This window comes from Podarcis raffonei, chromosome 2 (assembly GCF_027172205.1).
Source record: "Podarcis raffonei isolate rPodRaf1 chromosome 2, rPodRaf1.pri, whole genome shotgun sequence".
NCBI lineage: Eukaryota > Metazoa > Chordata > Lepidosauria > Squamata > Lacertidae > Podarcis > Podarcis raffonei.
The window spans coordinates 79,432,910-79,459,247 of NC_070603.1; the positions used below are offsets into that span (position 1 = coordinate 79,432,910).

The 26,338-nt window shown below is 41.9% G+C and overlaps 2 protein-coding genes across 6 annotated transcripts in view; one reads left to right on the forward strand and one right to left on the reverse strand.

The window, feature by feature from the left end:
• CFAP92 (cilia and flagella associated protein 92 (putative)) overlaps positions 1-5,504 on the forward strand; it is a 57,404-nt gene extending 51,900 nt beyond the window's left edge. For both annotated transcript variants that reach the window (XM_053377734.1, XM_053377735.1), the window contains 4 exons: positions 1,137-1,294; positions 2,445-2,611; positions 3,335-3,435; positions 4,983-5,504. In XM_053377734.1, coding sequence (XP_053233709.1) covers positions 1,137-1,294; positions 2,445-2,611; positions 3,335-3,435; positions 4,983-5,011 — 455 coding nt within the window. In that variant the 3' untranslated portion in view covers positions 5,012-5,504. The remainder of the gene's footprint in view (positions 1-1,136; positions 1,295-2,444; positions 2,612-3,334; positions 3,436-4,982) is intronic.
• ACAD9 (acyl-CoA dehydrogenase family member 9) lies at positions 4,158-26,108 on the reverse strand. 4 transcript variants are annotated; one of them, XM_053377750.1, is made up of 19 exons: positions 25,949-26,070; positions 24,772-24,853; positions 24,080-24,173; positions 23,375-23,476; positions 21,059-21,165; positions 19,827-19,927; positions 19,262-19,340; positions 18,700-18,874; positions 17,933-18,006; positions 16,920-16,995; positions 14,777-14,847; positions 14,367-14,486; positions 13,329-13,457; positions 9,588-9,667; positions 8,575-8,701; positions 6,775-6,852; positions 6,054-6,182; positions 4,721-4,793; positions 4,158-4,411 (listed from the first exon to the last, which is right to left on the reverse strand). In XM_053377750.1, exons 4-19 carry the CDS (start codon positions 23,394-23,396, stop codon positions 4,311-4,313), a joined length of 1,542 nt encoding a protein of 513 aa, XP_053233725.1. In that variant the 5' UTR covers positions 23,397-23,476; positions 24,080-24,173; positions 24,772-24,853; positions 25,949-26,070; the 3' UTR covers positions 4,158-4,310. The 4 variants fall into 4 exon arrangements, 3 of the variants coding, with proteins under 3 accessions (XP_053233725.1, XP_053233723.1, XP_053233724.1); XM_053377748.1 differs by lacking the exon at positions 24,772-24,853 and having other exon boundaries at positions 25,949-26,108; XM_053377749.1 differs by lacking the exons at positions 24,080-24,173; positions 24,772-24,853 and having other exon boundaries at positions 25,949-26,050.
• Between the last annotated feature and the right edge of the window lie 230 nt (positions 26,109-26,338).

Below are 26,338 nucleotides of genomic sequence, written 5' to 3' on the forward strand. Positions count from 1 at the left end.
TGTTAGGGCTTCCTGGAGTGTATTTGTCTGAACAAATGCAATTGATGATTTTGGCAGTAAGCCTTTGAGCTAATGAAAATTTAGGAGAGCCTCCCAAAAATTATGGACAGCGGTACAGAAATGAGTATAAAAAGATTTCTGTAGTAAGTTTTAGCTTTAAATCTCACAGTAGGGAAGACTTCTATGACGTTACAATTTGTAAGTAGTTTCCATGCATTTTGTATCTCACTGCAGTTGGGACAGACCTCTTTTTTTGACCCTGCCACTAACCAAATCATTCCAAAACAAATTACATCCAATCGATTCCAAGTTCTTTTTAAGGATTTGGTGTTTTTTTTAAATCAGTGGGACGTGGGTGGCGCTGTGGGTTAAACCTCAGAGCCTAGGACTTGTTCGAATCCCATTGCTCGGTCCCAGCTCCTGCCCACCTAGCAGTGCGAAAGCACGTCAAAATGCAAGTAGATAAATAGGTACTGCTCTGGCGGGAAGGTAAACGGCGTTTCCATGCACTGCTCTGGTTCGCCAGAAGAGGCTTAGTCCTGCGGGCCACATGACCCGGAAGCTGTACGCCGGCTCCCTCCGCCAATAAAGTGAGATGAGCGCCGCAACCCCAGAGTTGGCCACGACTGGACCTAATCGTAAGGGGTCCCTTTACCTTTTTTAAATCACGGAGACTCTATTGCTATAATCCACAAGGAACCAGAGCCTTCACTTTTGCAGAGATAAAAGATGAATCCCAGCGCCCAGACCTCAATCTCACCTTTCTTCTCTGCTCTTTTCAGAGCGATCCGGGAGGCAAGAGAGATCACTAATGGCACAGCCAGATCCCCCTGCACCTGAAATTAACACTTTCAGGTTTTTTGAGGTCCACAGCGCCTTTGTGTGACCTTGTTTTCTCTACAAAGCTCTGGCTTTCCCCGGAGGGCTCAACCTGCACTCCTTTGTGGTCCATGGCAGAGCGGAAGTCCCTAATCATGTAATCTAAAGAATCTACGCTTATGATTTGGAGATGCATTACCAGAATGGATGAGGCAAAAGTCGTTAACAGCTAGTAATTAGAAGTGGGTTAAGGATCTAAATCTGTCATAATACAGTTCTGTTTTATCATTTTTCAATGACATGTTTCTGAACAAAAGAGCCTGCAAAAGAGATACGATGCAACACTGGATTGAAAGTTCATCGATGCTGCCCATCGACAGAGCTCACTGCAAGTGGACCCAAAGCCAGCTGCCAGCTAGCCAGGCTCCAGGGACTCCTGAAAGATGCACCGGCCAAGCTGTCCCTAAGAATGCTGGTAACATTGACTTTTTAGAAATCCTAAACCCGGTAGTCCTAAAGGGGTCAGCTTTCCTACCAAAGTCATGGGGAACCGCCAGTTTGCACACCTAGTTAGACCTGGCATGGCTCCCAACTTGGCTGTCAAAGTTTGGTTTCCCCAAACCGCACACATCATCAAACGCGTTGGCAGGTCTGGAACAAAGAAAAATGCTGCTGCTAGCGCACAATCTGGTACTATAAGGTGTGCTTCTACCTGTGCATTGGCAAGGGAGGCTTGATGTCGCTGCCCATCAGCTGATAGGCAGTGAGAGCAAGCAGGTTGGGAACAGCTGTGCCATTGAGGGGAAGATGTTAGCACAGCAGAAAGGAGGTTTAAGTCAACCCCTGTCAGCTGAAGGGCAGTAACTTCAAGAGCCCCACTTGGGCTTGCCACACTACAAAGGAAAATGGGTCACTGGACAGTGTGACATTTGGTGATTGGCCCCATCTAATGGACCAGGATCTGGCCAGCCAGCTGGATCCAGTCCATTCCCTTGTTGTAGCACAAATGGAGTTCATATTAAGGTGATATGCTTTGCATTTCCCCCCATCATCAACATATTTGCTAAGGCATCAATGTATTTGCCAGATTCATACTTGGTTTAGCTTAGAATAAAAACGTCACAGGTAATTAGGATATCTCTCAAAAAATGTAATCATTACAGATAACCAGTGATATGAGAAAGAAAGATCCGCATGGAGTTGGAAGTCACTTTTTCTTCTTTTTTCTAATTTTCTTCTTTTTTCTTTTTTAGTAGAATATGTTTATGATTATATCCTTGTATTTTTGCTTTTGTATCCCCCCCCCCCCGGTTTTGGTATTTAATTTAATTTAATTAATGCTTGTTTGTGTGATGCATAAGTATATAAAAAAAGACCACACACACACACACACACACACACACACACACACACTCTTTGAATATACTTCAGAGACACACCAGTCCTGAATTTATTCATTTCAGTGCTGTTTCAGGTCACTGTACCAGCCTATGGACATGACCTTGCAGTGTCTTCAATGCAGCTTTGATTTGAATTGTATTTCTGATTACTAGTGTTGGGAACGCACACATGGAGCTGTATATTTAGAAGCAATGTTCTGAAACCTGCTATTCCTGTTCCAATAGCCTACCCCAGTTGCTGGAATGGCAGACCAAATAGAAGAGAACAGGATCTGCAAAGGATTTGTTCCTGGCGCTGACCCACTCCTCAGCCTGAAGAGGAATGACAATATAATTCCATGCTATGACAGGCAACATGATACATTTAAAACGCTGAAGGGAGAAGATTTCAGGTAAGTCATCTAACTGCTGTACCACGCACTGACATGGCAAGATGATGTTACAGGTAGTTTACTGGCACATGTACTTAGGATGTATGTACAGCAAAGGTAAAGATCCTGTAGCCCACCAGGTATTACTATGCTACAATTTCTGGCCATGGCCATGCTGCCAATAACATGTGAAGCCCCACAGGTTTCCCAGCCCTGTTGTGCAGGATTGCAGATCGAATCATAGAAAGGCATTGGCCATCGGAAATTACTGCAGAAATTCTGAACTGTCATCCAGAGTTCTCTTTTTAGCTTTGGACAGAGTAAGCTGGGGTAGCTAACCTGTCGCTCTCCAGATGTTGTTAAACTCCAACTCCTGCCACCCCAGCAAGCATGGTCAGCAGTGAAGAATGATGGGAGATGTAGTTCAGCAGCTGGCAGGCCAGAGGTCTCTCATCCCTGGAGTTGGTTATGCATTCTGAGACCTGAATAACCCAGATACTCCACCTTGCTAAAAACGTGTGTAAATTAAGTTAATATATTGGAAGAGTAGGAGAGTGAGCTTTAATCTGTTACAGTGCAAGGCGTGGCATTTCTCTTTCAGTAGGGTCAGGCCATGATTTTATGCATATTTTGTACTGTGAATCTTTAAATAAAAACTTAGCACATAAATATGAAAGCACAGCAATGTAGCTGCTCTTAAGCATAAATTTTCACCCCTTTTTAAAAGTCTATTCTGTTTTGCAGATTGATTTGTCGTAAGCCTTCATTTCGGTACAGGGGGCCGCCTCTGCAGAAATTGGTCTTTAAGGAAGAAATCCAAATATCAGAGGATACACAGGCTGCAGGTAATGAGGGGGATTAAGCACTGATCACAGTGTTGTGCACAAACCAGTGATCTTTTTCCTGTGTCTTGCTAAGGAGTTTAATAGGCTAAAGTAGTGATAGTCACTCTGCTTTTTTTTCTGTGTGCAATGCTGAAGTTAATTTGAAGAAGAGCTAGGGTACAGAGATAGCATTAAACTTTAGCACTTGGAAATATTGCTATGGGAATCAAAAGAATTGATCTGTCTGGTGAGACTGAAGTCAGTTGTTTGAAGCAAAGCATTACCTTTCAAAGTAATCTAGGGGGGAAAAGATTACTCGTAATGAGGCAGTGCAAGTTCTTATTTTGCGTTTTGGCTTACCACAGCAAAATTTACGCTGTAGCGTCGGAGGTCCGATCTGCTGTGCTAAGGTGTCCCTCTGCTTGTGAGAAGCACCCAAATGATGGGTGCAAACTGTTCATGGGCACTTCAACAGGCTACTCTGGCACAAGTGGCAGGGCCCTCTACTGAATCTTTAAGTGTAGGGAAATAGAGAGGCCCCTAGTTAGGGGTAGAAACCTCTTTTTGCTATTACAGCCTCATTTTCATTTATCTCTAGCTGGATAAAGGGCATTATAGCAAGTATTATGCAGCATAGGGTTTCTAAAACGAAATATAAGACTAGAAAGTAGGTTGATTGTGCACTTCTCTTTAAGCCATATGCCTGGATTTTGTCTTGGGATTTTCACGTGCATTCAGGTACATAAAATCAAAGAGGTTTTATTTTAGAAAAACAACACATCCGTTGAGGAAAATACGGTTTGTTAGCAAGTTGCCAGTCGCACAGTCTGCCCCAAAGTTCACTTGCACCGCAGAGCATCTTCCTCCACAGCAGGTCGGTCACCATTTCCCAACTTTCAAAATGTTCTTTCCAGTGGATGGGAACAGATATATGCTCTCTTTTCCAGCACCTGCTTTGCCACTTTTTTAATGCTGTCATCCATGTTTTCAGGAGCATCTAGGAATAATGGAAACGGAAGTAACAATTCCTTTAGCGTCACATCTAAATGAGAGCAGCAGACTTTTTAAGATCCAAGACACTAAACACAAGCTGTTGAGCTACTAGCAGCATCTGCCACATTATCACTAATTATAGGAACAAGCAAACCATGGGACTATCGAGGCTTGCCTTGGCATCTAGATTCTTAGAATAAACTGTGGCAGGAGTACTGACTGGGTTTCCTGTGCCTTTGCTAAAGCAAGTTTTTATTTGGTATCAAGGCAGGCAATATAAGATGTTAACATTTGACTCGAGTGCAACACTTACTTTTTTCTAATTCTGCCAGAGCATAATTATTCTGGAAGCCAGCTTCAGTGCAGAAAATGTTTGTAAGCAGCACCTAGGAAGTCAGTTAAATCATTAGCAAATTGGAAAACAGGCCTGTCTTTAAAATAGACCACTGGAATTCAACTCCATGTACTATCATTTATTTCAGTATTATAAATTCATGGAAATAAAAACCACTGTTCTACATACTTACTCAGCAAAAGACTTAAAAATCCTTTCTCCTCCCTCTGTTTTTTCACAGTAACGGCTGCCCCAGAGCTGAATGGCTGAATTTTACAAAAGGGACTTTTCTACCATTGGCACCAGAATAGCTGGAACCTGATCATGATTGCAGACTTTCTAAAGAACCTCCTTTAACATTTTACAGTTGTAGCATAAACAGCTTTATACTATACAAAACTTGTTCGATACCTGGATGTTGTGAAATATGTTGCAATACACATGGCCCAGCAGTTTACAGTGTGTACCTAGATACTTACATTGGCAGGGTGGTTCAGACTAGAAGGCTAACAACATTCTATCTCCTGCTGCACCCAGTAGGCTTGGGCGATGTACTGATGAGGGCCAGGGTGAAATGGCAGCTTCAACCAGCAGTATACTGCAAGTGAAACCACATCCGAGCCTGGTGGCAGGAACAGGCGGCCCCAGCCTTGAGATTGGGTGAAGGGTGCTTAAAATCAGACAGGAGTCAAGAGGGAAAATTGGCTGCCCTGAAAGGAAAGGACTGTGGCGCTAGAGAGGCTAGCGAGCGATGCAAAGCAGGGAGGCGCCCCCCTCTCCTAACGGTCTGTGTTGCACCCCCTCTGTTTCAACATTGCGATGTATCGCCATGTTTGGCTGGTGATACATTACAAAGTTGAAAAGCTGACATTGCTTAGCCCTAGCACCCAGAACCCTTAGAAACAGGGCATGCTAGTAAAACCTGCCTTATTTGTCCTCACCCTTTGACACAACACAGTGGATGTACCCAATAGCTTTGAAAATGGACATTTCATCAGAGTACATCTAACGGTTTCTAAAAAGCCAATGGCATCACCATGTATTTACTATGCCAAAAAAAAATTTTCCCCGGAGCACAAGAATAGAAATAATCTGGTGAGGGTTTTCCAGGTTCCTTTTGACACAAAATACACTTTCATACATAAGAAACTATACAATTGCAAGTCCAAATATCCCTTGTCAGAATCCAAAAGTATCATAATATTCTCAAAAGCAATTCTGTTTTCCCCCTTCTTGACCAGTCTGCTTAAAACTGATTTTAATTCATGATTACAACATTAATTAAAATTGCATAAAACCTCTAGGTACTCACCTCATGATCATGATTGCGCAAACCAATACTGATTGATCGGCTAGCTCTGGAAAGAACTGCTGTCATTGCGTAGAGATTGATGAGGATGTCTGCTACCCTTTTGAGAACCATCTGCTCATCCACAATAGTCTAATGCCAAACAAAGAACACACAAATAGTTTAGTGATTTATCCCGAACTGCCTGATCAATCTAAAACATGTTTCAACAGATGAAGACAGCTGCCCTTAGTTGGCAGTATTCACACATGTACTAAACAGTTTCCCAAACTCTTGTGTGTCACGACTTGTGTGAACACTCCCCATGCTCCTCCCGGGGCTGGAAAGGGGTTAGTTTAACCTGGTTTGCTAGTAAAACTGAATTACTGTGTCAAGAAATGATGCATGTCTAAAAAGTGTGTCACCAACATGAAAAGTTTGGAAAGCTCTGTACTAAATCAAAGCATTTGACTGTGTCTTTTTATTTAGACAGTCTCAGAACCTGCAGAGCGTCTTTCAGGTTGCTGGGGGAAGAAAAGATACAGTGTATTTCATCTGCTTCTACATGATCTTTAAATATTTATCTTCCCTGACAGCTCCTCAGTATACATCTTGAAGACATTTTCTAGGCTAGAAATGAGTTTGGTCTCAAACACTCACTTTGATTAGGCTCTAAGGAAGGAAGGGCAGAGAAGAAGAAAGAAAACAACTTTGGTTTAATTATCCATTAGAAAGTTTTAGCTACCTTGCCAAATCTTCTCAACAAGCCTTCTACAGCAACACCAAAATAATATATATTTTGTTCAAGTTTCTTGGCACTTTCCTGCAATGAAAAAATATATATTTAGGGCACTACAGGTTTATACTTGTCAATTCTGCACAAACAATTCATTAATCTTTCCCTCTATGCATAAATAATATATGCACACAGAGTCTTTAAATGTGTTGCAACTGTGGAGCCAGTTGGTAGTCCTTGAGGAACTGGGTTTCACTTTGGAGGTCCCAGTTGCCAAGTCCAAGAAATGACTTGGTAATTTACTCCAGATTACATTATATACTAGAATTCACACAGTAACATGGGCAGTCAAGTTCAGTCCTAAATATTCAGATTCCACCTGATACAGGTTTAATGAATTAGCACCATGACTGAACTAATTCAGGGAGACTGAACAAAACAAAAATGCCCGCACTGTGCTTTATGGTGATTTTCTAAAAGAGAAAAAAGTAGAGTGCACAAACAAAAATAGGCGTTAGATAATGAATTTGGCATTCTTTGGAAGGAAGACGAATTCAAAGTGTCAAAGCCTTTTCCAAGAGGCAGTCCTTCATATTATTTAACTGGCACTGAAGATGCATGTACACACACTTGTACATACAGGTTCAACAACTGGGAGAGTTGGCAAGGCAAGCATTTCACATGTGCATTATCAGCTTTAGAACTGCAGCCAGTTCAGCCCTAATTTCTGGAACCCTTGAGCCGTATCCAAGGGAAAGTCCATTTATACAACACTGGATACCTAGTGTGGTGTAGTGGTTAAGAGCGGTAGTCTTGTAATCTGGGGAACCGGGTTCGAGTCTCCGCTCCTCCACATGCAGCTGCTGGGTGACCTTTGGCCACACACTTCTCTGAAGTCTCTCAGCCCCACTCACTTCACAGAGTGTTTGTTGTGGGGGAGGAAGGGAAAGGAGAATGTTATCCGCTTTGAGACTCCTGAAGGGGAGTGAAAGGCGGGATATCAAATCTAAACTCTTCTTCCTTCCTCCTCCTCCTCCTCCTCCTCCTCCTCCTCCTCCTCCTCCTTCTCTTTCCCAATCACAGCATTTGAAAGATCCAAATTGTTTTCCATACTAAGTCCCATGCTGTTACAGATTATAGTGTGCATAATAAGGATTAGTGCATACTGCGTCAGAAGCAAGCGTGACCGAGGCAACAGGGGCATTGCAAGGTACAGTTTAACAGAGCAACCTAAATGGCATTCCACTTGGGTTCTTACAGGGCTTGCTTCAGGTTTTCCTTAAGCCATGAAATCCAAAAAGTTTTGTTTTGGTTTGGTGAATATTGATACTTTTAAAGTTTAAGCAGTTATTTGGGCTACATGAATAAAACTCAAAAAAGGACCGCAGTGTAAAATTTCTCCATGTATAGGTGTAGGTATACAATCCCACACAAATGCAGTATTGTGAGCAATACAGCACAGCTCACACTAGCATTTCTGAGAGCAGTTGTGTGTGATGAGTCATAACTCTCTGGTAGTCCACACACTTTTCATGCAGAAGATTTCAGGTTCAACTTTCTGCACATGCATGTACAGCTGGTAAAGAGTGTTGTGTGAAACCCTAAAGAACCAGTCAACATACTCTGTACTGAGCTCAATGGATCAGTAGTCCGACATCGTACAAGGTTGTTTCCTATGTTTCTACACGGAAAGCATTTGACACTGGACCAGGACCAAGAAACCTAAAGAAACCCCACTTTTATAATGCAACACAAGCAAATTTTCCAAGCATGGCTGAAAGTGTTACAGCATCTGCACTGAGTACTTACCTCTAGACTAGGATGCACCACTCCATCTTGACCAACTAATCCTAAGTCTACTGTTCGGCCCATGCTGTCACGGAACTTGTTCACAAACACGTTCAATGCCAGACCTACGTTTCCTTTCTTGATTTCCCTGTGAGATTAGATACATAGGCTGCCTTAGTACTAGGCCATTTATCCAATATCACTTCATTCCCCAACAAGTCAACTCCCCATCCACCCCAGAGACAGTACCTGAACTTCTAAATATTTCCCCCCTAAAAATTATGCTTTTTTCTTTGTAATTTTCTGATGCTGTGTTACTACAGGGAGTGGAAAGAGCTACATTAACAGCTACCAATGATGTGATTAGTGATAGCCATCAAAGTATGACCAACAACCTGAAAGACTGCAGAATAACTAACTTGCCTTGATTTTAAATGTAGCTTGCATACTCCCCCCCATTGAAATGAATGGAGTTCACAGAGCAGCAGTGATTAATTGACCAGTAGGTACAAACACCAATTCAGAAGTGTTTTTAATAAAGTTTAAGTAGGTATCTTCACCACATAGTAAATGAGAGATGAGAACATACTAAAATAACCTCAGTGTTTCGGTTTTTAAAAGCACAGTTAAGATCTACACAATATACAGTGGTACCTTGGGTTACATATGCTTCAGGTTACAGACTCTGCTAACCCAGAAATATTACCTCGGGTTAAGAACTTTGCTTCAGGATGAGAACAGAAATCGTGCTCTGGCGGCGCGGCAGCAGCAAGAGCCCCCATTAGCTAAAGTGGTGCTTCAGGTTAAAAACAGTTTCAGGTTAAGAACAGACCTCCGGAACGAATTAAGTACTTAACCTGAGGTACCACTGTATCAGCATTTTAAAGAAAGAGATGCCTTATTTCTGCTCATGTTGAAACTTTCAAGAAAATTTCATCTTGCTACCCCCTTTCTATGCTGTTCCCCTTTACAACTTTTCAATCTGTATTCAGTAATCGTTTATAAAAAATGGTTATTTCCAAAAAAGCACATACTTTATTTTCTCAGTTAAGATCTTGCCGGCATACTGCATGCCTGTCAAAGCAATATACATTCGCAGAACTTCATTTGTTCCCTGAAACAGAAAAAAAAAGATTCTTTTAGGCTACTTAAACATGGATTTGCCAGACAGATACCTTTCTTTTTTTCTATATGCAAGTGTAAGTTTCCTATTAAAGCTTAAGGTGGAGGCATATTTATTTTATCTTCAAGAATGAAAATTCCATTGTCATTATAAAATTCTAGGAATATCTCTATAGCTGCACTATTAATTCACCTGAAAGCTTTAATAAAGTCATCATCCACCAGCCCCAAAATTTTAAGGACTACAGGAGGAACATAGGGCTGGAAAGGTTTGCACCTTGGACACCCAATAAAGGGCTCTACACCAATACCAATGCACACACATAGAGTACTTTCATGTGAAGAAGGTTCCTGACTGAACCAAAATCTCTGCATGCTCTGGTATGTGTGTATGGCCACTTCTCACGCACACCAAATGCAGGAACAGCAGAGTGTGTATATGTTGGATACATCAGGAATAGGGCTAGCTTGCACAGCACTGCAAACTCCTCCCAAAACACACGTTCTGTAAGCCTTTGCACCTCGTACGTAGTAACAGAAATAGCCTTAATAGCACCACACCAGGTCCTTGAGGCTTCCTAGCCACACTGACCAGTATTAAGCTGAGGTGGGGAAACACCTTTCAGCTCCTGAACATTAGCTAAATGCCATTTGATGTAATGGCCTTAGTAAAGTTTACAAACTAGTTACAACAAATGCCCAAAACTATTTAGCAAACAAGATGAAAACTGTAGTTTTGAAGTTTCAAGAACAGGCTCCTCTCTCAGTAATGCGTATCATGAATTGCAATTTACATGCAGAAAAATGAACCTGAAGTGTTACACCGCTCTCTTTGGAGGCTGAAAGAAAAATCCGACATCTGCACAGCTGAAAGCAAAGCACCTACATTTTAGAAGTGCTTGATTTTAAAAGATAAAAAAATGCTGATGGACTAAGACTAGTCGCTGCGCTTTTAAGCAGGTGCTGCTTAGCAATTAAAGCTTTCAGAATGAACAGATGGCTAAACAACAAGCTAATTAAAATCACTGCATACATTGACTGGGGATGCTAAATTAAATGCATGAATGTTGCATACTTCGTTTTAATTATAAACACCATTCTTTATGGATCACTCTTCGGCAGCAAGTGGAGCTTACTGGCATTCAGAACTAGATAAGTGAATGGCAAAAAATGACCTTTTAAAGTGGATCATCAACAAGAGGAGAATCTGCAGGCTCACCTTACTGATGTAGCAGAGAGTAGAGAATGAGCCAAGGTGTTAATGAAAAATATTTCTATGTATACCAGTATAGTCTTATATCTAGGTCCACCACTGGAGGAAGGTTTTGAGTTGGGGGACACATGGTTTTGTCCTGGGCCTGATGCCCTTCAACATTTTTATCAATAAATTTGATAAAGGACTGGAAGGAATCAAATTTGCAGGTGACAAACTGGGAGAAAAACTGAAACACTTTAGAAGACAGGGATAAAATTCAAAACCATCATGATAGAAAGGATAACTAGGTCAAGACTAAGAAAATGAAATTCAGTGGAGTCCCTCAAGGCTGGTGTTGGGACCTGTGCTTTTCCACTTGTTCATAAACGATCAAGTGTTAGAGGTGAGCAGTGAGATGGCCAAGCTTGCTGATGATACTCAACAATTTGGGGTGGTTAAAACAAAACAAAAGATTGTGAAGAGCTTCAAAAGATCCTCTCCAAACTGACTGAATAGGTGGTAAAACGGCAAACGCAATTCAATGTAAACAAATGCAAAGTGAGGAAAGTCAGGGCAAAAAATTATCAGTTTCTTAATCTTAACACACTCATGGGATCTGAATGAGCAGTGACTGCCCAGGAATGAGACCCTGGGGTCACAGTGGATAGCTCAATCAAGATATTGGCCCAGTGTGCACAGCAGCTGTGAAAAAGGCACCTTCCATTCCATAAAACTGCAGACATCATAATTCCATTATGCAAATCTATGGTGCAACTGCATTTAGAATACTTCGTACAATTCTAGTCACCTCACCTAAAAGGGATATTGCTTAGTTGAAAAAGGCAACCAAAATGATACAGGGGATGGAGCAATTTCCCTTTGAGGAAAGTCTGTAGCATATGGGAATTTTTTAGTTCAGATAACAGCTAAGAGGTAACATGATCAAAATTCATAAAATCATTCATGGCATGGAGAAACTGGTGGATAGATAAACGTTTTTGCACCACAAGAGGCAGAAAAACAACAACTTCTGGCCGTTGGGTGTGGCATAGTGCTCATCTTCCATGCCAGCGGTAGCCAACATGGTGCCCTCCATGTTGGGACTATAATTCCCATAATCCCTGACCACCGACCATGCGGCTTGGGGTTGACGTGAGCTGCAGTCACACAACAGTGGGAGGGCTACCCCCTACTTTACGCTATTCATTCTGTTATCTACTTATCTAAATGAATCTGTAAAAAGCAAACACATTTTAAAGAGAAATTTCCCTTGGCAGGCTTACTTATATTTGTTCTGACAAGCAAGGCAGAATGTTTCCAAAGTGACCAGGTTAGCCTAGATGACGAGGGAAATGCACAGACGCCAATTCAAAATGTAAGGCACATCAACGCCAAATAGCGTGCTCCGACTGCTGTGGCAAAGCAAGCACTGGTTTATATCTCACACATAAGCACACACACAATTGTTCCATTGCTACGCTAAGCATGGCCAGTGAGGTGGAGCGGTCTCACATGCGCTACTTGCTAGGCCATGTCCCCTTATTTTTATTTTACATTTTAAAAAGGTGGATAATACCGCAGTTGCCATAGCAGCCATGAAGGTTCAGACTAAAAGCCCACCTAGTCCAGGAGCCTGTTCTCAGTGGCCAACCAGATGGCTACAGGAAGCCTCCAAGCAGGATTAGTGCATGATCATGTAATGGGATTTCCTTTCTGTTGTAGGTTCATTATTTCTGGTATGTGTTGACAGTCCCCTTCATAGAGCAGCACCCCAATTCATTTGTACTGCAGTATCAGTCCAACACTTTTGCACTTTACTACAGGACAAGTTCAACAAATGTATAAAATTTACCCAGCCGAGACTGACATTTCCAATGTAATGGACTACAGTCGTACCTTGGATCCCTTGGTACTCAGACGTTTTGGCTCCCAAACGGCGCAAGCCCAGAAGTGAGTGTTCTTTGGAACCTGAACATTTGACGGGGCTTCTGATTGGCTGCAGAAACTTCCTGCAGCCAATCAGAAGCCGCACTTTGGAACCTGAACATTTGACGGGGCTTCTGATTGGCTGCAGAAACTTCCTGCAGCCAATCAGAAGCCGAACGTTTTGGTAGTCGAACGGACTTCCGGAATGCATTCCGTTCGACTTCCAAGGTACAACTGTATTCCATTTATTGCAATCAGTATAAAAAATAATAATATGCCATTAAACAGATTTTAAAAACAGTTACTTCTAACATTAATGCATACAGAATAGGAATATCCTCCTTTCCACATTTATCTAAAATATATCACTAGGCAGTCCACATATCATAAAGGTAGTGATGCAAAGAACTGTGACTATTTGAGGCAATGCTTCAAAGCCACTCAGATGGCCCTCAGAATGCCATCTGCTTGTACCTAGTTTTATACTAGTGGTTTGAGACTGCATGCAACTTATAGAAGAACTCATATTTACCTCGAAAATCAGAAGTATCCTGCTATCCCGGAGATAGCGTTCATACGGAAAATCTTTCATGTAGCCGAGACCTCCAAGAATTTGTAAAGCTTCACTCACACAAACCCATGCGCCTTCAGAACTAAACACCTGCCAACAACCATTGAAATTATTAAATGATGTTATTTTATTTCTAAACTTGGCAATATAAAAAGCCAGTTCACTGGTCGACCTCAATGGCTGTCACACTGTAGCGTGACCAAGAAACGAAGCCCAAGCTGGAGCTATGCAAAAGCGTTAGCGCCAATGTCAAGTTCTCTGGAAGAAAATGTAAATACCTTATACCACCCAGTTTTGAGCCCTTGTGAGGCTATATAAAAAGGGTAGGGACCTGCAGCAAAATGTTCAGGGTTCCAGCTAGCAAGCCATGCCTTCTTTCCAGAACACTCAGTTGTATCACCTGCCACAACTGCTTTCTACCACCACCCTGCCCCAACACACACATAATGGTATTTCATGTCAAGAGAGCATGCTCAACCCTCAATGATCTTTTTTGGTTTCCCTCAAGTCTCCCTGTACCATCTATGCATGGATGGTTCTGTTTTGCATACATAAGGAGCAGCACTTGGAAGTTCCAAGTTTGCTATTAGCACATATAATACCTCTCATAAGGGACACTGAAATCAGCCCAGAGACTGAACATATGCACACAGAATTGCCTTCTTGATTGGTGGCTTTCTACTTTCATCAGTGCCTCTCCCCCTGGGACATTTGAAATTCCTGATCTCACACTTTTGCTTCAGTGAGATCTGCCATTCAACGATATGCCATTCAAGAGTGATTTAATATAATTTGTATTGAACTGCCATGCAATTAACTAGATCAGGCTCACAATGAAGATGGAGAAAGGTTGCATATGAACATCCACATGGCTTCCACAATCTGACGATCTCAGTAACCTATTTTTCTTTGAACATTAATAAATGCTTATATCCCACCCTTCCTCCCAAAGGAACCCCAATACCCATAGCTTTAACTCAGCATTCCAGTAAAGCTTACTTTCACAATGGCTGCTTCAACTGAGCAGTCTGGGACCCCTGGCCTGTCCATCATTCCTGCAGTGAGGTAGGCCATGCTTTCCATCACATACGCCTTCCGAGCCATCAGGGCAAATTTTTCCTGAAAGAAAGGGCAACAAAGACATGCTGTTCATACTTACATATCACAGAGAAAGGGAACTACACATATGCAACAGTGCAATCAAGAAGGTTAATCACCATTTATTCCCATTAAGTTTAATACATTTGGCAACTGGCACATTATTCTTTGTAAATTCATGACTCACCATGTGCATAGGCTACATCATTTAAAACTGGCACTCCAGAAGGTGGAAAGCTTTCCATTCAGTTTTTTTAAAAAGATCAAACTTTCCCCATGAATTCCTCAAACCCTTAATGTGTTTCAGTTACCTGAATTAATCCGAATTCACTCAGCTTCTTATTAAACTGTTTCCTTGTACAAGCATACTCTGCTGTCATTTCTTTAAAAAAAAAAGTGAGAGGAAGAGGCAGTTAATCAGGCGGCAAAATATTACGACTGCTTCTGAAAAATGTAACAGTTGCTGAAATATTTATCTTCAGAATGGGACAAGGCCCTTTACCATTATTTTAATTATTAAAATGGACAACTCCTACACCAGATAACGATAACAGCCATTCCATCTACCCTGGGCGGTGTTACACCATCATCGAGATATTTTGTAATCCTGTACTTGGTGTAGCAGCTCTTACTACCAGGCGAAAACATTTCCTTGGGTCGAGTAAAACACCATCAGCCCAGAAGCTGCAGTCAGTTTTGTCTTGTGCTACACTGTACACCAAATAAAGCAGACAAATTCAGCAGCTTAAGTGGAGTTAGCATTTCTAATGCACTTCTAAGGGAAAGTAGGAATCTTCAGAAGTAGGAAGTGTCATGGATTGGCTGGATGCAGGACTGGTGGGAGGCACCAACTGGGGAACCCCAAGGGAAGAAGGCTCAGAGCTCAGGGGATTGGTGGTGGGACAACAATGAATGGTCAGAGGGAGCAGACTGGGAGAAGAAGGCGTCAGAGCTGAAGATGTTTACTGAGCAGGAAGAGGCTGTGGCAGAGAGCAGTCCAGAATCAGAGGCAGGACCAGAGGCTGGCCAGGAAGCAGAGTTGAGATAGGCTGCTGAAGAAACCAGGGGGTCTCCCCATCTTGCTGCGGCCAGCTCTCCCCGCCCCCAATCTTCCAGAACCCACAGAGGTATGAAGAGGGTGAAGCAAAGACAGACAAAGCGAAGAAGTCTCAGGTTGCTTAGGAAAGACCTGGAGGAGGAGGAGACGACGACTTAGGGAGCTGTGGGAAGGCAGGGATCTTCAGTCCTTGCAACTGCCTCACTGGGGCAAGATCTACCAGGAAGAGTTTCTGTGCTAACTAGGCCTGAATTAACTTCACTGACACTTCGTGAGTTGTTCCTGACCTGTTCCCGACTTCTGCCTTGGCAGGAAGGGAGTATAATCTATTCCTAAGTATTCACCTATGGGCAGTAAAGACCAATCAGATACAGATTCTATGGCAAGGGAATATGTGCTATACATATACTGGTGTTTGCCACCACAAGCACTACAAAATTCAAAGGAGAGATGTATTTTCATAACATACAGTGGTAGACACCAGGAAGCCGCCGCCAATTCATTTCCCCTGGTATGTGCTTATCACATGATTACAAATTTTAATCAGTTTCATATTTTAGCGTTCACTTATGGAAACATCAACATATACACAGCATAGTTGCTTGTAAATTGTAAATCAGATTGTAAATCTGACTGGTCCTTACTCCCCATAGGTAATATTTAGGAAGAGTGAACCTGATAGTCAATCACAGCCCTCTATCCCTGCATTGCCAACCCAATCAATCAGGTTTTCTGCAAGCATTGTCCAAGGCAGCTCCAGTAGCACCTGGGGAGATGTACTAGAGCTGGCTTGGGCACAGTAATAACAAAAGGAGGAAAAGGGAGCCTTCTTAGGCTACTAGTTGTTGCAGGGTGGGGGAGAGGAGGAGAAAGTCCTATGGTGGAAATGGCCTTCCTTCTACCCTATTTTTTTTTTCTATTTGAATGCATTTTATTTATAACAGGGTCATTTCATGAATAAAAAGCAGGCCAGTCAAACTTTCTGCAGGCTAGTAAGGCCTGGAACGTTGTAACAAAGGTGACATAACCAAGCATAAATTTGCACGCTTTCATTTATTGCTTTTTTAGCAGCATACATAAGCGTTTCCCTCACAACACTGACTTTATCTTCAGCAACCCAGTGAGGTCAAAGGGGTCCCTAATGAGTTTCAAGGCTGTGGGGAGATTGGAACTTGGGGTTGCACTAAAATCAGCATGTAGTATCTACTACTAAAACAAAATACTGTGGATCAACAGGCTTTCATTGTATCTCAAGTCAACATTATAGAAACAATTTAGTAACTGAACCTAATGTTTATAAAAATGTAATGGCCATTTCAGAATCTAAGTATCTTTTTCAGGAGTAGAACTAATTCAGACATTCACCCTGCCCAGCAACACAGCAAGTGTAGTCTTACCAATCAGTTTCTTCAGCATTCCAGCAGCTCCGCTGCCCATGCTAAATCTTCCACTGTTGAGAATATTCATAGCAACCTACAGTGAAGATAAGTAACCCTTGTTCAGGGCAACTGTAATTAAAATGTCTTTCCTCCACAAACGAAGTTTACCTTTACTCGAGACCCTGCCCACATCAATTCTGGCCTTTTAGCTGGATGTCTGCCCCTGCTATATAGAGCATATCACGGTATCTTAGAAGGATACTTCCCTGTGCAATCACTTGGAGCATCGCCCTTCGTTTGACATCGACTTAAAACAGGTAAAACATGAGAAATGCTGAAATGCAAAGCTAATTTAGTCCTGATTCTTCCAAAAGAGGCTTAGGCTCTGGCAAGCCTGTGCCACAAAGCTGAAATAAGCTACTGGAAAGGTCTCTCTTCGTAGCTTTACAACTTCAACCTGATGCATGGATAAACACCATTCCTTATTAACAGTCCATGGCTAACTGAATAAACAAACCCTCTTGTAAAACTAACATGGGGCATTCAAGGACACTGTGGGGTTTTTTGGATCTGTAAACTTTAACTACAGTAAATAACCCTAATAACTGTACATTAGAATTTCTCCAAAAACAATGGAGAGTAAAGAGCTGTTGAATTGCAGCCTGACAACACCTCCAACTGGCTTCAGTTCCTTGATCCACTGGTGTTCCAGCAGAAATTAATTAGGTCAGAAGTCAATACAGTACTGTGAATTGTGAATGATTATTTATTTTATTGTGAATTATTATTTATTACAGTACTGTGAATTATTATTATTATTTATTGCTTCGGTTATATTTCCCCTTTTTTGTGATAGCTCTGTACTTTTTTGTGATAGCTGTGTACTGCTACCTGTTGTTATTATTGCTGATATTTTCTCTCTCTTTTTATAACCAATTCATTTGTAACTGAAAATCAATAAAATACATTTAAAAATATGATACAGAAAATGAATTTTATGGCAGGGAAAATAGTAATTCCCTGCATCTTACCTTAAATCCCCCTCCAACTTCTCCAATGACATTCTCTATAGGAATTTTTGTATTTTCAAAATGGACTTCACACGCTGAAAGACAGAGCATTAAACTACTATTGCACTATTTTAGAAGTCTAGGGTTTCCTCCCCTCTAGCCAATTCAATGGCCAACTGTTCTAGAACAATCATTTAGCATGTCAAGACATTTTGCCTCTTTGTTGTTATCAGTGATGTTGGTTTTCTGAAAAATTCTGAATGGGAAAATTTCTTGAGGGGAGAATCCTATTCTAATTAGACTACAGGGAAATTTGCAAAGGAAAATTATCAGTTTGCATCAGAAAAAATTCTGCTGCACACCACCAGTTGTAACACATGTTTACGCACCCTATGTGAAGGAAATCTAAGTCACCCATCCTGCGGATGTCTCCTGATTTCGTTTTTCAGCTCAAGACTGCCCTAGGCATTTTGGGACAGTCTGTCCCTGATTTCCAAATGCCTCTTGGGGTCTGGTGCTACTACCCACATGGAGGAGTCTGTCCATTTGAGGATTTCTAACTTCTTGGAACCCACGTCATCTTTGATATACAGAGTGGCATCAACATAAGATCCACGCCCACAAATACTTAATGATGAGTAAACATACATTTTATCTGGTCAACAACTAAAATGTACCTTATCCCAGATACTTAAGATAATGCAGATGATATAAAAATCTGTATTCCTCTTGATCCAAGAGGAATATGAATCCTACATCTTTCCAAACCAACATTTACTAGTTCTTACTGTTAGATCCTCGAATGCCTAGTTTATCCTCTGGCTTTCCATGAGTGACTCCACCGAAAGCTCTTTCTACAATGAAGGCAGTGATTTTGTCTTTTACTGCACCATCTTTGTCAACGATCTCAGTCCTTGCGAACACAGTAAAGATATCTGCAATACCACCATTTGATATCCATATCTGCAATTGAAAAAAGAAATGAGTATTGTTTGCTCTGCTTTCAAAGCAATGATACTGATTTCATGAAGTATAATCGGCTGACACAGCCACCCTTTTCTTGACAAATATTACTGTCCATTTTAAGACATATCCTTTGATTTTGGATCTGTCCACTTGGGAATTGTCAGCTAAGGTTCAACACAGAGCTGGGGAAAAAAGACTTCAGGTTAACTTAAGGTTCAAGGCAATCCAATTATTATCACAACTAGGCCAGTTTTCATTGCCTATGAATCTTGTTCAGCTAACTTTCACTTTGCACACAAGTAAATAAGGCAGGGAAACGAAGAAGATAGTTGGCAAAGCCGATACACAGAAAACATAAAAGCAGTAATTTCTTTGGATAAATACCTTTGAACCATTTAATATGAAACTTTTCCCATCTTCGCTCAAAGTAGCTCTGCTCTGGATGGATGCAGCATCACTACCACTGAAATATAAACAGATGAAATGGGAATTTAGCAGGTGCACCGAGCAAGACTCTGTAGTCCTTACACCGGAGAGATAGAAATATTCCCATCATTCTGACTTCCTGCACAGGGCAACAGTTGGGTATCATTTGATGTCAAGCTCCACGAATGTAATTAAGTTAAGCAAGCTGGTATATGACAGTACAAAGCGAAAACAGATCTTGTTTCAAGTAACACTTAGCATTTATATAGCGCTTCAGACCTTTCACAACTTCACACACACTTTTTTGCTGTAATCCTTACAAGAATCCTGTAAAGCAAGTCAGTGTTAATCCCATAATGAAGATCATGAGCCAAGAATGGCTTGACAGCCATCATGTAAATTCATGGCAGAAGGAGAGAGAAATTCTAAACCAGAGTTTTGCTAATTCCTTATTCAATTTCACAGTGACTTCACGGCACCATCTCTTAAAGTATTTTCATTTTTAAAAAGGCAAAAATACTACCTTCCAGGTTCAGTCAGACAAAATGCTGCAATGTGCTCCCCAGAAGCCAGTTTAGGCAGATACTTTTTCTTCTGTTCTTCAGTGCCTGCAATTAGGATTCCCTGTCATAAGAAGAAGAAGAAGAAGAAGAAGAAGAAGAAGAAGAAGAAGAGGAGGAGGAGTTTGGATTTGATATCCCGCTTTATCACTACTCTAAGGAGTCTCAAAGCGGCTAACATTCTCCTTTCCCCGCCTCCCCCACAACAAACACTCTGTTAGGTGAGTGATGCTAAGAGACTTCAAAGAAGTGTGACTAGCCCAAGGTCACCCAGCAGCTGCATGTGGAGGAGCAGGGAATCAAACCCAGTTCACCAGATTACAAGTCAACTGCTCTTAACCACTACACACACTGGCTCTCACACTGGCTCTACACATACACACACACACACACACACACACAGCTAATTAATTCTTGAAACCAAGCTGTTTATTTGTTTAAAACAGGGATGAATGAACTTATTGGCCCTGAAGGCCACATCTGATGGTGGGCTGCACAAACTATCCCTTCCTTGCCTCACTAGAAACAAAAGTGGGGAGGTGCACAATGGGATCTTTGCAATCCCATCACACATTTCCCCATTGATTGGTGCTGGAAAATCAGACTCCCCCTCAGCTTCTTGGTGGGCTGCAGCAAATGCAACTTATATGGGGAGGAAGATACATGAGGAGGACTAGCCATCAGAATTGTTAGCATGGGACCAGTTTTGTTAAGAGGGGGATGGGCCATCCATGGCCGGCCACAAAGAAGGTCATAGATGTTTTAGACCACTATTTAGCCAGGCTTATTTATCACAACCAAATTCACACTAGCAGAAACTTGAATTTCCCAAATAGCTAGAACAGTTAATCCATTTTTCAGAGATCTCATTTTAAATGTATTCCAACAGAACTAAGCCTATCTATTTGCTTTTGCTGTAGTTCCACAACTTTCAACTCCAGCATATATTTACACAAACTCCCCTGAATGATTCTAAAATTGAACTAACAATCCTGTTCTTTATTACTCATCCTTCACAAATGTTTTGCTTTAAAGGTATCTTAGCCATAAATCTTATTTTGTACTTGTTCATCGTCTCCGTGCCGTGACAGGAAAGACATTATTTGTACATGCTGGGGAGTAATGCCCAATTAGCAATGAAATGTCAAAACTGCAGTGCCTTAGGATCAAAATCCAGTAATAAAGGCAATATTACCTTCAGTCCTATAGCTTGGTGAGCTGCCAAGGTTACTGCAATAGCTCCATCCTGAGAAGTAATTTCTCCTAAACGAGCATACATTGTATTCGAAAGACCAAGGCCACCTATAGAAAAATATTTTTAGTCAAACCAAACAATATTTTACTTAAACACTTTTCTTGTAACAAATGGTCCATCTAGATCAGTACTGTCCTCACTGATTGGCAGTGACCCTCCAGGGTTTCAGGCAGGCATTTCTACTGGAGATGCTGGAGAATGAACCTAGATTCTTCTGCATGCAAAGCACCTGCTCTACCACTGAACTACAGCCCTTTCTCCAAAGCTCCCTGAAATTCTAGATATCTATTAGTTTAAGTAGGGACACGGGTGGCACTGTGGGTAAAACCGCAGCGCCTAGGACTTGCTGATCGCATGGTCGGCGGTTTGAATCCCCGCGGCGGGGTGAGCTCCCATCCTTCGGTCCCAGCTCCTGCCCACCTAGCAGTTCGAAAGCACCCTTAAGTGCAAGTAGATAAATAGGTACCGCTTTATAGCGGGAAGGTAAACGGCGTTTCCGTGTGCTGTGCTGGTGCTGGCTCGCCAGAGCAGCTTCGTCACGCTGGCCACATGACCCGGAAGTGTCTTCGGACAGCGCTGGCCCCTGGCCTCTAGGGTGAAATGAGCGCACAACCCTAGAGTCTGTCAAGACTGGCCCGTATGGGCAGGGGTACCTTTACCTATTAGTTTAAGTATTAGAATTTTTTGGGGAAATGTTTGGGGAAAAGCTCTGGGAAGGGCTGGTTGGAAACTGCAACTTTCCCATATAAAAAGCACTTTTCTGACTTGGAGCCTATTGTTATGAGTTTGTGGTGTTAAGCTGTGTGCCGGACTTCTCTAATCCCTGGCCCCCAGCAACTGTTAAAAGCTATTCAAGGCTTATAATTTCGGGAAATAGCCAAACTAGGTTCCTGGTGATGCCATGGGGGATTAAGGGGCTTTGTGCAAGATGGCAAATGGGTGGAGCTTCCTCCCTCAAAACAACAACAGCAACAACAACAACAACTCAGGGCTGAGAACAGAGTGGGTAGTGATGTGAATCAAAGTGGCAAGGAGAGAGAGAGACATGCTGGATCTCTGCTTGAATCTAAGGCTGTGGCTATGGGAGAAACAAGACCCTTTTGGGGTGTTAATGCTGTGAACCCCTCCACTGCAGGCTCAGGTTGTATATCTGTGTAAATAAACCATGTACCATAAAAACACTACAGTCTCCGCTGTGACTCATTTCCAAAAGGAAACACAGACCCCTGGAATCTCACACCGCTCAGCGATTGGGGTGACATGCAACAATATCAAACTTGTTGCCAACATGGGCTACCAGTCAGCATCAGGGTAGCCTTCAGCAACTGACGATTGTTAATAAAAGCACAACACTGAAATAGCAAGGTGTACACAGTTTTAACTTACACTGCCAGGTGTACACAGGTATAACAGCTTTGGCTGCTTTGAACTATAAAACTGGGCGTTTATAAATATAAAGGAAAAGTCAAGGGACGGATCCCTGGTTAGAGTTTCCTATAGCATTTATTTATCAAATGTACTGAATCACATTTCTTGCAAAGGTCACAACAGAGAAACACCATGGTCAGCTTTGATCAAAATGTTGCTCTGTAGTGTTTTGTTAAAGTACTTATAAGACTCACTCTCATTCTATAGCAGCAGTGCAGGTCAACTGTGTTTATGACTATGCATTTCATGAATCTTCTGAGGGGACGCCAGCCCCACATCCTGCAATCAGCTGCTTAAGTTATCAGCTCATAAGACTAGGCTGATGTTATCAGCCACTGCTTCATTATGCAAGAAGAAAGAGCAAACAGAAGAGCCTATGATGATTAACTAACTAGAGGCAAAAAACAACACTGTTTTCTTCAAATGAAAATACTTCACAGTAATAGCATTCAGAGATTTGCAACATATAGGATTCATGATTTGTTTTGAAAAAATAAATCTTAAAAAACAAGGTTGGTAATGCAATACCTTTGCTAGAACATGCTTATACTATATGTTTGAGTGTGCAAGGAAATCATGCCATCACAGAAATTAGTTAGGGTTGGCTTTATTATGAATTTATAATGCTTCAAGAAGGAAGAGAAAAGATACCAGGAGGTTCAGCCATCCAGGTACTGCCCTGCTTTAAAGTGCAGAGGATGAGTGTGTGTCTTATAATGTATCAAGTCCAGTAACACTAATAAAGCAAGCAGAAGAAAATTTTCAAGGGTTCTTTCATATTAAAAGAACAAGGAGCAAAGTCTCAATTTTCTGTACATTTTTTCTCACCATATTCCTCCGGAATCTGCATGCCAAAGAGCCCCAGGTTCTTCAGTTCATTAAGCGTTTCTTGTGGAATTTTAGCATCTTGGTCAATTTTCTTAGAATCCACTGAAATACAGTGATTTTATATAATGGATTACAGAACGTTCAGGTGTGGCCAGCTCATTTAGTGAAAGCTTATTTATGGAGTTAGATCAGTGTGAATACCAACAACCACAAACGAGACGTTTGAGGCATACTGTCTATTATTTTTTTCTTGCAAGAACTTAAGCTTCCCACAGGTCAGTTTTTTCTGCTCTTCCACTGAGAGAGAGGGGCTAGCTACATATCCAACAACAAAGCTGAGAGATCACTTTTGCCAGACCACCCAATTTGAGCAGGTTTTTCAAATTATTTTCACAACCAGCTGCATCACATCAAGATAATGTGGTGCATAATCTCCCTCCATTACAGCCAGAGAATTCTCAACAACATAGCAGTGGACAAAAAAAATATTTTAAAATAAGATACTTGGTAGCTGTTTAAATCAGTAGTACAATATCTCTGTTTCAAAATACATGCTGATTTCCTCGTATGTGGAAAGTACATATGGGTAAGCAACACTATGTATTTCTCAGTGTTTTTTTGTTAGCACTATAAGAAAAACCTCACAGAAGGTTTGTTATAAAAACCTTAACAGATAAAGACTTAATGAAGCGGGGAGGAGTTTACCGTCTTCATTGAAGAATTTTTCTACCGGCCCCACAAATTGGTTGATTTCTTCCAATTCTTCATTGCTAATCTCAGGAAATGGGAAAACGTCTTCCTAGAATAACAGATTTTGACAGGATTTTTCTTTTTATATTAAAACAAGTTAAAAAGAGAGAAGCCTCAAAAACTGGACTTAACATTGCTCCTTATGGGGACATATGGCAGTTAACCTTTGCAGACATTACACATACATTTTAATTAGGAGAATGGTCGCTTATAGGCCTTTATGTCAACAATTCAGAAGTGCATTTGAGTTTTCTTCAGTTTCTCCTGTGATGCTCAACCCCCAGAACTATGACAGGACAGTAAACACCAGCACTCAAACGCAATTTTGGAATTCGCCTCCACAGCATCTTAAAAAGTGGTTGTGTGCATTATCCCCTCCCCACAAGTTTTCATATGAACTGTTCTTGTGTCTTCCAAATTTGGGCAAATTGAAGTGTTTGAGGGTTCTGTGCAGGCAGCTGCAAAGGCAGAGGAAATCCTGCCTCCCTTTTCCCCATGCTGGAACAAGGACCTTAGCTGTAGTATGAATACAAACACTTTTTTGGAATCCAGAAAGACCTATTCTCTTCCCAGCTGGAAAACTGCAGAGCAAGGTGAAGACAACACTCTAATGGCGTCACAATTCTCCATTAAGCTTTTAAACATACCTTTACTGCAATGCTAAACAGGTTTGTTTTGGAAGTCCACAGAGTCAATGGATATTGCTTAAAGGTATGTTCAGGATGACAGCTGTGGTTGCCAAAAATATAGAAACCATAAACACTGCTAAGAAAAGGCACTCTGAATTTGCTCTTTACATCCAGAAAAAATATCCAAATCATTACTTAGCATTGATACCGCAGAATATGCTCTATACATTTTTGATTTGCAGTGTAATGTATACACTTTCAGTTATGAGGCTCCAAGATATAGTAGTAATTATGGCTAACTAATTATATGAAATGTATCTTCCAAATCCCAAGGATGTTCTAGGAGCTCTGAGATTTTTATTTAGCTTCACATAGTTGGGTTTGCTGGCTGAAGTGAAATGAATTTGATAAGAAATTCTTTAGGCTGATCCCACCAACTGTGGATTCCAGAAGTTTTTCTCCCCACTTCAGACAGCTCCAAAAAGAAGCTGCTGGTTCCATACACTAGCTGCCTAAAACCTCAAAAAGAGTATTGTCTCGCATGATAAAATACTGTAGTCCAATTAAAGGGGAGTGGGAGAGAAATGCTTATCCACAACTTTAAGAAGATACGGTGCAGATTGGGTGCTACAAATCATATGGGTAGAAAATGCATTTTCTGTTCAGACTTTTATATATATATAAAAAAAAAGCTTAACAGAGCATAACTTACCCAAAACCTTCCCACCAAGCATACACAAAAAACCCCAGCTCTCCTTTCAAACATGAGGACGCTGTCAATGATCGCTTACAGCCCCGCTTAAGAATAATCAGGTTTATTGGGGGTGGGGGACGCATCAACAAACGGAGAAAGCGCAAAGCCTTAATGGAAAGGGAACTTCCCGTCAAACTTTCCCAACCTTTGAAGTAGCAAGTTTTCGTACTGAAATACATGCACTGCTGAAGTCCAGGCTGCGATTTCCAGAGGGTGCAGTGCGTGTGGGGCGGCGGGGAAAGTGTGCATTTTCCAAGAGATTCGTGGAAAAGCAGCAGCAGCAGTTCTTGGCAGCCTCAGAGAGGGCGGCCGGGGTGGAAAGATGCCAGGCGCCCACTGGCTTTTGGGGAGAGGGTGCCTGGGGTGGGAGGCTCCCGAGTCTGTGGGAAAACACGCAGGAGCCTCGGGGGCGCTGCGGGCTGCGGCAGCTACGGGACTCACCTTTCGCAGCGTCCCCAGGAAAAGCTCTTTGGCGAAGGCAGGCCGAGGGAGGCCGGTACGGAGCTGCCGGACCCCGGCGGGGAGAGCGGCGCGAGCCGCACGGAAAAGGACACCCAGCCCGCTCATGTCTCTCCGCGGCCACTGCCTCGTCGCGCGCCGATGACGCAATTGCCAGATCAACCAGCTCGTTTCTCAAGCGGCCCCGCCCCGCCGACCAACTTTTATTTGTCGCGTAGTTTCTCCATAGACATCTGATTAGACTCATACGCAGGGCACACCTTGCGGGTTAACTTTTTTTTTCTCCGTTGAAGGAAGAAATGGAAACAGCGAAAAAGCCCATAGCCCACAAGAAAAGGTGGGCAAATCCAGGATTTTAAGAGTAGTCCATCG

What these genes read in the sequence shown, in the direction of transcription:
- ACAD9 (XM_053377748.1), bottom strand. Translation starts at nt 26,074, where the DNA reads ATGAGCGGGCTGGGTGTCCTTTTCCGTGCGGCTCGCGCCGCTCTCCCC. An exon ending in ACCAAGCTATAGGACTGAAG is followed by an intron (nt 19,928 to 21,058) that starts GTAATATTGCCT and finishes TTCTTATGACAG; the next exon opens with GGAATCCTAATTGCAGGCAC. An exon ending in AAGTTGGAGGGGGATTTAAG is followed by an intron (nt 16,996 to 17,932) that starts GTAAGATGCAGG and finishes TCTTCACTGTAG; the next exon opens with GTTGCTATGAATATTCTCAA.